Here is a 16145-nt window from a genome sequence, read left to right as displayed (position 1 = left end):
TTTTCACTTTCTCCTCATGACCCCTATGAGTTGGTTAGTAATCTCATTTTCCAGGTTAAAAACAAAAGTTAAACCCAAAGAAACTACACGTACAAACTACATTTGTAGTTTAAACTACATTTACAAAGTAAATGTACGTGAATACAAAGCTAAGGGGAAGAATGGGTATTCAGCCCAAGGTCTAACTTTAAAAAAAAATTTTTTTTTAACGTTTATTTATTTTTGGGACAGAGAGAGACAGAGCATGAACGGGGGAGGGTCAGAGAGGGAGACACAGAATCCAAAACAGGCTCCAGGCTCTGAGCTGTCAGCACAGAGCCCGACGCGGGGCTCGAACTCACGGAACGCAAGATCATGACCTGAGCCGAAGTCGGCCGCTCAACCAACTGAGCCACCCAGGCGCCCCTACCAAGGTCTAACTTTAAAGCCTGTGCTCTTTTCATGACTGATACCAATACTGAAATGTGCACAAGGTGCAAAATCTGGAAGAGAATTACATAACCTTGAAGTTATTTATTATTTTTTAAAAAAATTGTAATGTTTATTTCTAAGAGACAGAATCAGAGCACGAGCAGGGGAGGGGCAGAGAGAGAGGGAGACATAGAATCCGAAGCAGGCTCCAGGCTCTGAGCTGTCGGCACCGAGCCCGACACAGGGCTCGAACACACGAACTGTGAGATGGTGACCTGAGCCGAAGTCGGATGCTTAACCGACTGAGCCACCCAGGCACCTCGAATTTTATAAACGCAGTTTACTTTTGAGGATTGAACTCTTGTTCCTTCAAAATAAGGCAATAACGACTAATTTAAACAATCACTTTATTAAAAATAGCAAATTTCACAACTACTCATTTAACATTTTGTTGGCACTGGCCCCTGGAAAACAAACCCGTGTGTGTACTGATTGTCTAACGTAAACTGAAGCGGGGCTGCCCCCAAAAGCCTGTGCATCATCAACTTCGAATCAACACGGGAATGAGTAAGTCTGGTGAGCTCAGAAAGGATGAACCTTCAGCCCTATTAATAACATTTTGCACAAAGCGTTTCAAGTATAACCCCCATAAGGCAACAACAGAAAGCATAGCAGCACAGCCTCTGCATCACAGTTCCTGATTAAGCCTTCAACCAGGCCTAGGCTCCAGTTATGGCGAACGACAGCAAGGCAACTTTACTAAAAGCAGCAGTGAGAACAATCATTGCACTGGTACTTTGATTACTTTATTCCTTGTTGTGGAAGATGATTCTGCTACTGGATTCAGCTGCAAAATTAAAGAATGCTGTTTTTCTTCAAACCGCAAGAAAGCAACTGCATGTCCTTTTAGCTGGTGGACGTATTCGGGACGTCTTGTGCGTCCGCCAGATGTAGTTTTTGTCTGAATTCATCAGTTAAGATTTTCATTTTATAATGAGTACTTCTTTTAAACTTCGGGGAATTAAAAAAAATAAATTTCGGGGAATTACACTCAGGAGCTAAGGGAGAGAGGTATTGAAATAAAGGAAATATGTTTAAAGGGAAGTGTCTATGTCACTGTGAGAAACCTGGATGTGGTAAGACAATTTTTAAACGTAGTGAAGTAATTATACTATATCCAGAATTTGAAGACTTAAAAAAAAGGCACTAAATCAAGACTATGTTTCAGATTCTAATACAGCACAGGATTATTTTCACGCGGCAAGAATTATTTTCATGGTAAGGAACCGATGAGAGGCAAATATGAAAACTTACTGGATTAAACAAAAATCATCGGAGAGAACAACACCACTTTATCATCCTTGGGAAAACAATTTCTTTGTAAAAGTCAAAAATCAAATCATCATAGCTCTAAAACTTTCCCTATAATCCTGAATTATTCTTCAAGATTAGAATTAGGATGGAATTCTTGCAGAGGTTACCCCCCTCCCTTCTTATCATCATTGGCTTTCATCTTGTTCTTTCATCCATCCATATGATCCACCTGCTACCTATCTCTTCAAGACCCAATTGCAACAATGCTGTGAATACACTGAGAACAACTAAATGCTAGCAATACGCGTATGGCAGAGGTTGCAAAAATATACAGACATGAGTGCTGTCATCAGAGCCATTGCCATCCAGTTGGAGGGCTGAAATTTAACACATATAAAAATCAACAGATAGTGAAATAAGGCAGAATGCTAGTTGGAGGTATAAATAAAATGCTTTATGAGAGTGGTCAGCTTCGGTGTTACTCGATAGGGGAAAGGGGGGAGGCCAGAGCAGCGCTAGGTAGAAAGCACAACCTGAACAAAGGCATTACGGTGAGCATGAAAATGATGTGTTCTTAGACGCCAGAGAACCAGCTTAGTGGGAATGAAAAATATAACAGGATACGTAGGCTGTGATTATATTATTGAGAGCTGTTAAAAAGTCTAACATGGTAAAAAACTTGGTCTGAAATAGGAATGGCAAGAAGACAGTGATGTTTTTAAGAAGACTAATTTATTTAGTGTCATTCTCTAAAGTTTACAGCAGCACTGTCCAAAAGAAATATAATGCAAGCCACAGGTATAATTTTTAAAATATATTTTATTCACACCAATATATAAAAAAGCTATCATTTCAGCATGCAATCATAAAAAATATTGAGACATTTTACATTATTCTTTTCATACTAAATCTTTGAAATCAGGTGTAAAAATTATACTTTTAGCACATTTCAATCCATATTAGCCACGTTTTGTGTGCTCAGTAGCTACGTGGCTAGTGGCTGCCATATTGGACAGTGCATCTCCAGAGCTGGAACAGAAATTTGAAAGGTTATGGAGTAAAGGGATGAGGGTAGGGGATGAAGGAGAAATAAAAAGGCAGAACTGATGATGCCTGACAACTAAATGTAATCAAGAAGTGGCAAATCATTTCATGTCCACGTCCCGGCTCAATGGCAGATAGTGCCACGACCGAGTAGCAATGTCTGGTCTAACCATAGAAGGGATTTAAATAATCTTTGGAGACTGAAAATAACAGAGGCTACTGATGACAGAGAAGGAAATTAGGAGGAAAGTATGAATATAGAGAGAACATTTATTGCAAATGAGGAAACTACATTTGCCTCAAAGCTACACACTTGCTTCCCAAGATCTGAAACCAAACAACCTAGAGCCCATGCTCGTGTTCCGTCATGTTGCCTCGTTTAACTGTGGTGGTTGAATCAGGCAAAGTGGTGAGATAAATGAGTCTAAATGTTTAACAAAAACTCAGATAAGAGGATAGGAGATACTGACATGTCACAAGCATAGAAAGAGTACAAAGCATAGAATATGAAGCTCAAAATGAGTATAAAGAAAAGAAAAAAGCACCAGGCACTACTACTAAGAGAAGCCCCCTAATTAACTCATATCTTATCCCCATGTTCAAGTCTTTCTTGGCAAGGATATGTTACATTAATGTTTCCCCACAGTTTATGTGGCTTCTCAAAAACCTTCTCAAAAACCCATCCGTAAAATGGGAAGTATAACACCACCTGCTTATAAGGGTAGGACCAAATGAGAAAATGCAGGTAAGGCCCTTCATAAAATACTTGGCAATTAGTAAGTACTCAATTAAGATTAACTGTTAATCATTATCACTGGATCTGCATATACTTATTTCTTCATTGTTACTGTATAGTTTAGCAAGTAGTAACAGTACCTGTTACAACAATAATAGTAATTTATGTATATATAAATATATATATATATATAAATATATATATATATATTAGTTTAGAAAAACTAGATAATTGCTCCATCATTATATGCAGCAATTATCCCATATTACAGAGGACACTCTGAGATGTTAAACAATTTACCCAAGGTTAATTAGCAAAATTATCAAAACCAAATTTCAAAAATCAAATGTCTTGACCCTACAACCAGTATCCTTTTTGGTATCTCATTATTTAGTTCAGAAGGATGTCATACCTCTCAAATTATTTTATAGGCAGGATCATTTCTCATTGTTCTTTATCTCACGTTGTGCCTAGGACTATGTCCAAAAATACGTTTTGAAAAGTTCCTGAAATAATTGCTCCAAATTGTAATGTCAAAACCTGAATATTTTACACACGCCTTGGTGATTTCTTTTAAGCTCCTCCTATAATACACCTTGTATATGCATCTGAAGTATTCTATGTAATGACAGGAAACTAAGCATGGCATATTATGTCTGCATATCCAACTGCTATTTAACTTAAGAATCTAAGATTCGAGATAATTTCTACGGCAACTAACCCAATCCTCAATTCCCTTGGTTGATTTTTAAAAATTTGTTTTAAAAATCCAAAAACAGTACAAAGCAAAGCAGAACAAATGAGAAACAAACAAAATTGTAGCATACAAAACAACTAAAAATTCCATTTGGAAACCCAAGGAGAAGAGAAATGGCCCCAGTAAATCATCATGGGTGTCTTTGTTCATTGATTGAGGTATTCACCAGAAGTTATAATTTGTAAACTTTTCACTGTTGATATTAGGCAAAAGGATACATGGAAGAATTCAATTCTTCTAACTGTAACACAAAGAAACAAATTTAATTTCAATTTTTATGGGAAAAATATCTTAAGTAGATAATTGTTTACACATTTTAAAGTAAGCTGGTTTTCATTTAAGCTTTCTCTAAACGAAAAAATAAAATATTGAAAAAAACTTCCCAAAAATTTCCAGCTTGGGAAATTCACTTATGCAAAATAATTATAAAGTAGCTTTAGCATTTATTAAACACAAATATGAGAAGAGAATTAAACCAGATAAGGAAAACTAGAGTTCTATAAGGATTCTTAAAACCATGAACAATTATAATCATCTCTAATAGTTTTTTTAAAAAGTTGCCATTTTCATGATCAAAATCTTAAAAATCTTTGTGGATTACAAAAAGACTTCACATATCATTCAGTTTTCAGTATGTGGTAGAGTTAATCACACCTGTTTTACAGAGGGAAAAATCAAAGTTACAGAAATGTTAACTACATTGACAAAGTTACACAGATATAACTGAAATGCAAACCCCAGACTAAACAAAGGCTTTCTGGTTTCAAATTTGGTCTTCTCACTACTCCACAGTCACTTTCCTAAATGTAATGCAAATTAAGCTTCTATTTCTTAAGAGGACCCGGTAAAAGGAAATACTTGCGAGGCTAAACATAGTCGGTGTGAAATAAAACACACAGGCTTGAAACTTTAAAAGTATAGGCATACAATTTCTCTCACATTTACTTACTCAAAGGATAAAGAAAAGCAACAGAATTAATCCTTTTTTGTCATTAGTAAATATGTAAACTATTCCAAAACTGAAGAACACTGAATTCAATTTTTCTTTATTTTTACTCCAAAAAAGGTTTAAAGAAGCCAATTTAATTAATACCTCTCAGTGTAAGAATCATAATAGTTACACACAGAATTACGTCCTCCCAAAAGACGTACATTTTAGTTCTAACCCCCAATACCTCAGAATGTGAGTGTATTTGGAGACAGGGTCTTACAAAGAGGTAGGAAGTTAAGATGAGGTCAATAAGGACTAGTGTCTTTAAAAGAAGGGGAAATTTGGACATAGGCACCCACTCATAAAAGGAAAATGCCATGGAAAGATGAAGGCAGTCATCTACAAGCCAAGGAGAGGGGCCTCAGAAGAAACCGACCCTGCCAACACCTTGCTCACTAACTCTGGGCCTCCAGAGCTGTGAGAAATAAATTCTAGGTGTACCCAGTCTAAGGCACTCTGTTATGGCAGCTTTAGCAAGCTAATACACAGAGCAATGCACTAAAGGATCTGAAACATACACATAGTTCTGTATATAACATAAGTAACCACCACCTACCTGAGTAAATAACACAAAACGTATTTAATCATGTCAGGACCGCCTTATACATTAAGATCGTATCATATATGTACAGAAGTGAATCTTTCACTTCTAGATTTCCCAGCATTCTCAAAATGTATGCTTAGATATAAATGTGACAATTTCTTTGAAATATGTTTCCCTAAAAAAGAGTAGGACACGACATGTATGAAACTTGAAAATACTACACTAAGTGAAAGAACCCAGACATAAAAAGCCACATATTGTGTGATTCTCTTTATATGAAATATCCAGAATAGGCAAATCTGTACAGACAGAGAGGAGATTAGAGGCCACTAAGGGATGAAGAGGAGGGAGAATTGAGAGGTACAGGGTTTCTTTTTTGGGGTGATAAAAATGTTCTGGAATTAAACAGTGGGGATGTCTGCAAAGCACTGTGAACACACTGAAAACCACTAAACGGTATACTTCAACACGACTAAAACAATGAACTTTCTTTCAATAAAAATTTTTGATTAAAGAAAGAATGAAGAAATATATACAAATCCTTTTATAAGTTTATATAAAAGAATTATAGTATATAAAAGAATTATACTCACATCAGACAGAAGCCTGTCCAGATTGGAGTCACTGGCTGTTTTTCTCTTATCCTCAGGAAGTTCCTCTAACTCCCCATAGAGCTCCAAATTCAAACGAGCTAATTTCTCCTGCATTCCCCGAACATGTTCCATCTGTTCAATGGAACATTCATTTCCTGGGGGAACATCCCAGAACATTAATAAAGATTAGGACAGTTCAAACTAACTGCCTTGAGAAAAAATTGTAAATTCAAGGTACTCACAAGAACTTAGTTTTCGTTCTGTTGTAAATTACAGTGTTAATGACTGCCTATTTTCTGTGTATAATACACAAATCGAATTTCTGACCAGGAAAGCAATAATCTAAGAAATGACTGTGGGTACTGAGAAAATCGGATTGGAAAGATTTTCTTTAAAAAAACAAAATCATCAGGGCGTCTGGTCTGTGGAGCCTGTGACTCTTGGTCTTGAGGTTGTGAGTATGAGCCCCACAGTGGGTGTGGAGATTGCTTGAAAATAAAATCTTTTAAAAATTTAAAACAACAAAGCAAAACAAAAACCCCAAAACCCAAATCATCCCTTAGGTAAAGAAAATTCTTTTTTCAATAGTAACATCATTTCTAGAAGCAATAGCATCATCTAATCATGTTCAATCTGACCCAATGTCCTATTATAATGAGTGAACTTGAACGTCCTGTAAGAACTTCAACCATGAATCATTTTGCCACCAATTATTCCTTTAATAAATATAAATGAGGAACACCTGGGTGGCTCAGTCGGTTAAGCATCTGACTCTTGATTTTGGCTCAGGTCATGATCTCACAGTTGGTGAGTTCAAGCTGTGCGTCGGGTTCCACTCTGACAGTGCAGAGCCTGCTTGGGATTCTCTCTCTCCCCTTCTCTCTGTGTCCCTCCCTCCCCCCATCAAAAATAAATAAACTTTGAAAAAAGAAATATAGATGAAAATATTTATGAAACATGAAGAATGTTATGAAGCATGAGAAACAGAATGTAGTATTTTCAGTCGTATGCTCTAATGTAAGTGCAAGACAACTTAATTGCTAAAGGACAGGTCTTACGTTACTTACTGAGTAGAGTTCTCTGAGGTGGCATTACCTGCTCAGGGCAACTAAAATATATACAGTAATATTACATATTTTCATATAGTTTAAGTATAGCCTCTACACCCTCTTGATACTAAAAATTTTTTCTAAAACACCTTGGTTTTCTCAAAAGTATACTGTAGTTCAGCTAAAGCTGAAGTATATATCTTGAATCAGTATGAATTTATGTAAATTATATTATAATTTCCCCAGGCTAGATTTGTATCATCTTCATAGATTGACAACATTAAATTATGTTGACTAATAATTTTGAAGCTAGTTACAGCTCTTTAAAAATCATCCTTTCTTTATAGAAAATCTCTCATATTTCCTCTATTTTAATGATGTTTTCTAACAATTAGTAACCTGGAAGATCGAGTGGGAGAAATACCTCAAGAGAGAAAGGCGTGTGTGTTTGTGTGTGTGTGTGTGTGTGTGTGTGTGTGTGTACTGGCATACATATAAATGTATCAATATATAACATATATATAGAAAAAGAGAGTGAGAAAAGTAGGGAGGAGGACAATATAAATCTATAAAGTAGAAATCACAAGGAATCCAGGTGATCTAACATGAGAACAATAGAAGCTCCAAAAGGATAAAAAGGAACAGATGGAAAAATAAATTAACAACAGAAATAATGTTCCTTCAGATGAAAATGAGTTGGCAGATATGAAGGGCTCACTGATTCTCAGGCAAAATTGATGAAAAAACATAAGGAAAAAAAAAACTTTCAAACATCGAGACAGAAAAAAATTACCTATTAAGAAAGAATTCAACGGGCAATCCACCTTGTATCTACAATACTTCTAGATAGCAAACTGACAAATAACAGAGAGTGACTTCAATCCAAGAAAACAAGCTACATAAGAGTAGGGGCAGAGGGTCGCCTGGGTGGCTCAGTTGGTTAAGCATCCAACTTTGGCTCAGGTCATGATCTCACGGTTCGTGAGTTTGAGCCCCATGTCAGACTCTGTGCTGACAGCTCGGAGCCTGGAGCCTGCTTCAGATTCTGTGTCTTCCTCTCTCTCTGCCCCTCCCCCACTCATGCTCTGTTTCTGTCTTTCAAAAATAAATAAACATTAAAAAAAATTTTTTTAAAAGGGGGGGGCAGAAAGGGTGTTGGCAAGAAAGCAAAGAAGTGATTCAAAGATTAAATCTCAGGTATGGGAGAGAAGAGAGAAGGGAAAGTGAAAGTGTTCTAAAGATACCATCTAAACTGGGTCAAGGTAAAGCAAGGAGGTAGAGATATAATAAAATATCTCTGTGAAATAAATGTTTTTCATGTCTTCTTTTCAAATTAATAGTCTAACCAAGACTGGAAACCCAGAAACTATAAGAAAAGATAAAACATATTTCAGTATTCAAAACTTTTACAAGGTTAAATATACCATAAAATCCACAAACATACTAAATTTGGTTAAAAAAAAAACAAAAACAAAAAAGCCAAAATACAGCAGTTGGAGTGGTTAGTATCCAAAATATACAAAGGGCTCTTAGCAATTGGCAACACCACCACCAACAAAAGGATAAATAACCAAACAGAAAACTGGGTAAAGGTCCTGAAAAGAGCAATTCGACTTCTTAACATGTACAAACTCAACAGTAATAAATATCACCTCATACCAACAGTCTGGCAAAATTAAAAGGCTAGTAATACCTATTTCTGGTTGGATTCAGAGAAAAGAGTTCTTTCATAAACTGTGAATGAAAACTAGAAGGGCAATAGCTTTTTTGGAAGGCAATCTAGATACCTGTATTAAATCAGAATTACTGCTTGGACCCACTAATCCCACTCATGGTAATCCATCCCAAAGAAATAAAAGCACTGACATACATATGTATGTAAAGAGATGTTCACTACACCGTTATGTTTAGGGGCTCAAAAATGGAAACAAAGTAAATGCCCTTCAACAGAGAAATGGTTGAATAAACTGCGGTATATTCACAACTTGGAATATTATGTAGCCATTGGAAAAAAAGAATGAATTAGGGGTGCCTGGGTGATTTAGTTGGTTAAGCGTCCAACTCTTAATCTCAGCTCAGGTCTTGATTAATCTCAGCTCAGGTTGTGAGTTCAGGCCCTACGCTGGGCTCCACACTGGGCACGGAGCCTACTTAATTAAAAAAAAAAAAGAAAAGAAAAGTTAAAAAAAGAATAAATTAGAGCTATACCAGGTGACCAGGAGGGATTTTCATTAGATATTCTTTAGTGAGGAAAGCAAGAGGGGGACAAGTACATATAAGATACAATTTGTATAAAACAATGAAAACTAAAATCTTTGTGTATGTTTATATATATATTTGTGCCATAACCTAGAGAAAAATATGAAAAGATATACACCTGGTTCTTAACGTGGTTATCTAGTGGAGTGGGGGGAGGTGGAGCCAAGAGAGGGTGTGGTCAGGGAGGGGATAAGAAGCCAAGGAACTCCACGACGAGATACCACCTCACACCTGTCAGAACAGCTAAACTTGACAACTCAGGAAGCAACAGATGTTGCCAAGGATGCAAAGGGACACTTTTGCACCGCTGGTGGGAATGCAAACTGGTGCAGACACTCTGGAAAACAGTATGAAGGTTCCTCAAAAAATTAAAAATAGAACTACCCTACGACCCAGCAATTACACTACTAGGTATTTATCCAAAGGACAAAGATGCTGATTCGAAGGGGTACATGCACCCTGATGTTTGTAGCGGCACTATCAACAACAGCCAAATTATGGAAAGAGCCCAAATGTCCATTGACCGATGAATGGATAAAAAAGATGTGGTATATATACACAATGGAATATTACTCTGTGCTCAAAAAGAATGAAATCTTGCCATCTGCAACAATGTGCACGGAACTAGAGTGTATTATGCTAAGTGAAATAAGTCAGTCAGAGAAAGACAAATATATGATTGACTCATATGTGGAATTTAAGAAACAAAGCAGATGAACATAGAGGAAAAATAAAAACAGGGGGAGGCAAACCATAAGAGACTCTTAAATACAGAGAATAAACTGAAGGTTGCTGGAGGGGTGTTGGGGGTGGTGGGCTAAATGAGTGACGGGCATTAAAGAGGGCACTTATTGGGATGAGCACTGGGCATTATATGTAAGGGATGAATCACTAAATTCTATTCCTGAAACCAATACTACACTATATGTTAACTAGAATTTAAATTAATTAAAAAAGAAAGAAAAAAAATAAACCAAGGAATAAAGAGGTACGGGAGGAAAGGATAGCACTTCAAAAAACCAGTATGTATGTTGATGACATTTATGCATTCATGTGAAATTCTGTACGTGTGCATTCAATAATTTTCAAATTGCTTTAAAAAATACAGGGATATAATTTTATCAGAGAAGGGTTATAAGGTAAGTTGCAAGCTGAACATAAAAACTTTGACCATATACTTTGTGAACTCATATACAAAAATACCTACTCAGAGATTGTTTTGTTTTGTTTTTTTAATGTTTGTTTTTGAGAGAGACAGAGAGAGAGACAGAGCATGAGAAAGGGCAGAGAGAGAGGGGGACAGAGAATCCGAAGCAGGCTCCAGGCCCTGAGCTGTCAGCACAGAGCCCGACACAGGGCTTGAACCCATGAAATCGCAAGATCATGACCTAAGCCAGAATCGGATGCTCACCTGACTGAGCCACCTAGGCACCCCGCCTACCTGGAGTTTCTAATGGAGCAATCAGTTAACTGTTCTTATAGCTTCATGATTGAACAAAAACACCAGATTCTTTTAAATTTAAAATCAGGGATGGTAGGCAAGAAATAAGTTTAGGCTTAAAAGGGTAAAGAAAAATGACCTTGAGGCTTTCCCAAACTAAAATACTAAGTCTAAAATATTTAACTGATGAAGAATGTTCCTTTTATTTGTTACTTTCAGGATAGTTATTGCATAATAGCAATCCTACTTCAACATTTTTACTAACCCTCCTTTCTTACAAAAACTTTTTCATGAAATTTTAGATGACAAATTATAGTTCATGACAAACGAAATCTAGATGATTGCATTTTATGCCGATAGATTCTTTTTTTTTTTAATAAAAGAAAATGATATTTTTGAAAGAAATGGCAAAATAGGAGCACCTGGGTGGTTCACTCAATTGAGCATCTGACTCTTGATTTCAACTCAGGTCATGATCTCACGGTTTATGGGATCAAGCCCTGCATTGAGCTCTGCACCATCAGCAGCCTGCTTAGGATTCTTTCTCTCTCTCTCTCTCTTTCTCTCTGCCCCTCCCCTGCACATGTGTGCTCTCTCTCTCTCAAATTAAATAAATATGAAAAAATTAAAAAAAAATAAAGGAATGACAAAATAAATGCAGAAAATAGGACGCGAGCATCTGGAAAAGAAAAACAGAGAAATATCTATGGCTTGCCGAATGCTTGAAGTTTTCCGGAGTGGAAATCATTCAAAAGGCTGAGAAGCCCCCTCTCCATCTCCTGAACGTCTGAGACATCGGTGAGGAAGGAGTGCTGAATGGGAGCCGGCTGTGTGCCTTTTCCTTCTCCTCCCTGAGGTCTGGTCTTTTCTTTCATCACTCTGCAGATAGCACAATGAAAACATTAATTGCATATAGTTACCTTTATTATTTTTTTATAATGTTTTTGTAAATGTTTATTTATTTTTGAGAGAGAGAAAGAGAGCACAAGCAGGTGAGGGGCAGAGAGAGGGGGACAGAGGATCCGAAGTGGGCTCTGCGCTGACAGCAGAGAGCCCGATGTGGGGTTCAAACTTGCAAACCACAAGATCATGACCTGAGCCGAAGTCGGATGCTTAACTGACTGAGCCACCCAGGCGCCCTGGGATTTTAGTGTTTTAAATTTCTTCTTTGAACTTTTCCTGTGTTTGAATTTTTACAATAAATACAAATCATTTCTATGACAATAATAAAACCACCCTTTTAAAAAAGATAAAACCTACCATGGGGCACCTGGGTGGCTCAGCTCGTTAAGTGTCCGACTCTTGGTTTTGGCTCAAGTCATGATCTCACAGTTCATAGGTTCAAGCCCCACATCGGGCTCTGCACTGATGGTGTGGAGCCTGCTTGGGATACTCTTTCCCTCCCTCTCTCTCTGCCCCTCCCCTGCTTGCCATCTCGCTCTCTCTCAAATAAACTTAAAAAAAATATATATATATATATATATATATATATATATATTTCATATATATATATGTATATATATGAAAACTATGAAAACACACTCAGCTTAATTTAAAAAAAAAAAACAACGTATTTTTTTCCCTCTTCTGGCTAGTGCATCAACTTTGTCTATGACTTTTCACACTCTGTCCTGTTTAATATGAGACAAAGTAAGGGTCTTCAAACCAGTCATTCATTTTGCATGTGCTAATACCCTACACACTATACCCTTCACAAATTTTTTCTAAATCACATATAATAGATGCTGCCACTGTTTTAAAAGTTGAGCCAAGAGAAAAACAAGTGTTATAAGAATTACTAGATTTAGTATTTACGTTGGCAGCGTTTTGCTGTGATAATCTGAAAGAAATGAATTCACCTTTTTAACTTTGGTCGCTGGGAAGTTGACTGTGATGCAGGATTTGAAAACCCTGTGCTTTTACTAACTGGAATGGCATTTTTTTTGGCATTAACAGCCTGAGTAGAGTGGGCACTAAAAGACTTAGGACTCCGCCTCTTCAGTTTCCGCTCCTCCATTGTTTTAAGTTCCTTATTGCACCACGGCCAGCTTCTTATGACCTAAGGAAATACAGCAAAATTATACACATATGCTAGAATATGTGAAAGTGAAAGGGTTTTAAAGACCCACTTCATAGGCTTAAAGAGGATTGAGAATTTCAGAGCTCATTAGATAAAGTTAAAATAAGGATCCCTTAAGTTTAACCTACGGTGCTATGTACACAGAAGCTCTAAGCAAAATGGACTGGTAGACAAAAATGTTTTCCATCATTTTCTGTATTCACACATCCACAAATATTTACTCTTTTCCACTTGCCAGGCACTATTCTGGATATTGGGAAGATGATAGTGAACAAGACAAAGTCCCTGTTCTCAAAGAGCCTACATGATAGAAGGGAAAGAATGCATCAAAAAAGAAACAAAATAGCCATGTGATAGATATTCCCAGCCTGACTCAAGCTCTAGGTGGTCTTTAGATCTCCCTGCTAAAATTTATTCTTCGAAGAATAACAGACGTATAATTGACAGGGGGTATTTGCATTTTCACTAATAACTAGAAACCTTATAGCAACTACCAAGCACAAACTCAGTGTCTGCCTAGGGATAATACTGATCCTGGTTCTTCGATTGAGTGAAGTTCTATAAAATTAAACTCGTTCCATGACTATTCTGAATATACTTTCTTTACCTATTTCCAATGATACATGAAACTGTATATGTTTGTTTAGTTTTGCTAGTATCAGAAAAGTTACACTATGAAGTTCTAGCTGGCCCTTCCATACAGAGTATGTGTAAGGTCTTCTGTTTATCCAATAATTTCCCCTTATTTCATGTATTAACTACCTTTATCTTCCTTACAGCCATCCATCGAAAAATATCCTTCTACATTTTTACTTATGCATACTATTAAATTGTTCTTAAATATATTGCTTCCTATATCATGAGATGAGAAATTTACATGGCTATTTACCTCATCAGATTGCAAAGTGCTTTAGCACTATTAAGCTTTTTGTGTACATGGTGTTGAATGTAATCATGCTACGGCCACTCACAAAGATTCAAATCCACTGATGTCACTCTTAAAATAATTACTTAAAAATTTTAACTAAAACAGATTTTTTTTGCCATTGTCTAAACTCAGTACCACCAGCACTGGAATTTAAACCATTTCAGCTCAGTTGGCTCAGGCTGACCCTAGACAATCACAACTGGATTTATATATAATACCTCCAAAGAAGCAAAAGTTTTAAAGGAAAGGTTCTAATGATCAGTCTCTAATCCCAGATACCAAGTGTAAATCCATTCAAATCTTGGCTAACAATTTTTCCTTTAAGAAGAATTTTCAGTAACACAACAGACACTTTGGGTTGTTTCGACATGAACACAAATTAAATGGAATTTTAATAAACAGCTGAAGAGAGACAATGGGGCATCAGTTCTCCAAAGAGACAAGCATCTGTTTAAACGTGTGATACACATAAACACATGAACCTTCTAATTTAATGATGCTAATAGACCATTTGGTGATACAGGAAAAAGAAAAGGTAGTGAAGCAATTCAAATAAATCAACAGTGGTCTAAACTATGATATTCTGAGGGGCCAGGACTGGAAATGTATCCGCTTTTGGAAGGCAAGCCGCCGGTACAACAAGCAGCAAGGAACCATTTAGAGAAGAGGGCCTTCGCAGTTACTCACTCACTGAGTGCCAGGAACCCACAGCCTTCAAGAAGGACTAGGAGTCCCTCTTGACTTCACCTTATTCTCCTTCCCCAATCAGCCAACACGGTGACCCTTCACCTCCCAGAATTGAGCGGTGGATAGAGTGGGTGGTGGAAGGGGCCTAAAGGGGACAATGCGGAAGCGCCTTTGGTTCCACTTCATACCTGAGGAAGGAGAGGATCGGAATCCTCTTCCTCAACCTGCAAAGACTCCGGAGTCTCCGAAGCCACCGCCGCAGCTGCAGCCTCCGACGCTACTGCTGCAGCTAGAGCCGGGGTCACATCCCGGACCCAGCGCCACCACAGTTCCCTTTGTTTACGGAAGTGACGCAAGGAGGCGGAGCCTCCGTGCCCGCCCTTTCCCGCCCCCCCCACCCCCATCCCGGCGGGAGCCTCGCCTCTTCCTGCCACTCCAGTACGGCTCCCGTCTCCGCCTTTGGCACCGCATTGCTTCTACTGTCCTGCTCTCAGCTGTATTTTAGGCGGACGTGGAAACAAAGACCCATAGTTGGACTTTTATTTTGGGTTCTGTGGCCCACAAGCACTGAGGAATAGGCTTGGCAGTGGAAGCAGGCACGGGAGACGCAGTGCGCTTCGCGGAAGCTGTCCCGCCCCCTGGCTCAACGTCGGCTCCCACGCACTACAATTCCCAGCATGCCATTCGAGGAAGAGCGGAGGCGGAACCGGAGTGTCGTCATAGCAACTGAATCAACTACCTCGCGGAGACTTCTCAAGGTAAAGTTTGGAAGGCGCCATGAAAAACCGTGATTCTGTTTAATGACACTATGCCAAGCCCCTAAATGAGATTCTATTTCTGTTAATAACTACTCTGTTCAGACCCTGTACAGGCGTTATGTCCCATCCTCACTACAATTCCATGAGGTAGGTGGTGCCCTCTTTTTAGATGTGAGGACTTTGACACTCAAAAAAGCTAATAAATGCACGTTTCTCGTCACCAAAACAGTTCTATCACTATATATATTTCTTCTGGAGAAGGAATTGTGTATTGTGAGGGACAGAACTATCCTAAATGAGGGGCGAGATCCAGGTTTCATTCCCTCGTCTGGATGTCCTTTCCCGTGTAGGGAGGTTTTAGGTTTGTAGATCTTTAGATTGAAGAGGCAATGGATAGTACCACATATTTCTCCTGAATTTGTTAATGAGGAAGCCGTATCTAGAGATTGATATAAATACATCAATGCTAGAGAGGCAGAACAAAGTAGAACCCACGTATTCTAATTTGGGATGCCCTTCCGCCATCACGCCCTCCATTTTTAAGAAATCGGAA

At 37.9% G+C, this 16145-nt stretch overlaps 1 protein-coding gene and 1 long non-coding RNA gene across 2 annotated transcripts in view; one reads left to right on the top strand and one right to left on the bottom strand.

Moving 5' to 3' along the window:
- Positions 1 to 1195: 1195 nt before the first annotated feature.
- CCDC28A (coiled-coil domain containing 28A) lies at positions 1196 to 15192 on the bottom strand. Its single transcript, XM_007096394.2, has 6 exons — positions 15023 to 15192; positions 12999 to 13198; positions 11855 to 12018; positions 6391 to 6545; positions 4481 to 4503; positions 1196 to 1372 (listed from the first exon to the last, which is right to left on the bottom strand). Exons 2-6 carry the CDS (start codon positions 13154 to 13156, stop codon positions 1318 to 1320), a joined length of 555 nt encoding a protein of 184 aa, XP_007096456.2. The 5' UTR covers positions 13157 to 13198; positions 15023 to 15192; the 3' UTR covers positions 1196 to 1317.
- Positions 15193 to 15232: 40 nt separating this feature from the next.
- The window catches only part of LOC122238756, a 32945-nt gene continuing 32032 nt past the window's right edge, over positions 15233 to 16145 (top strand). Inside the window, exon 1 of the long non-coding RNA XR_006217890.1 lies at positions 15233 to 15592. This is a non-coding gene — a long non-coding RNA (uncharacterized LOC122238756). The remainder of the gene's footprint in view (positions 15593 to 16145) is intronic.

Source organism: Panthera tigris, chromosome B2, assembly GCF_018350195.1.
Source record: "Panthera tigris isolate Pti1 chromosome B2, P.tigris_Pti1_mat1.1, whole genome shotgun sequence".
In the NCBI taxonomy this organism is placed as follows: Eukaryota; Metazoa; Chordata; class Mammalia; order Carnivora; family Felidae; genus Panthera; species Panthera tigris.
This window is presented reverse-complemented; position numbering and strand designations above follow the sequence as displayed.

Excerpts from the sequence above, each read along its gene's own strand:
- CCDC28A (XM_007096394.2), bottom strand. The coding sequence starts at position 13,156 with ATGGAGGAGCGGAAACTGAAGAGGCGGAGTCCTAAGTCTTTTAGTGCC. Across the intron at positions 12,019-12,998 it reads CAGCGACCAAAGTTAAAAAG|AGTGATGAAAGAAAAGACCA; the intron begins GTGAATTCATTT and ends TGCTATCTGCAG. Across the intron at positions 6,546-11,854 it reads CGGAAAACTTCAAGCATTCG|GAAATGAATGTTCCATTGAA; the intron begins GCAAGCCATAGA and ends ATGTTCCCCCAG.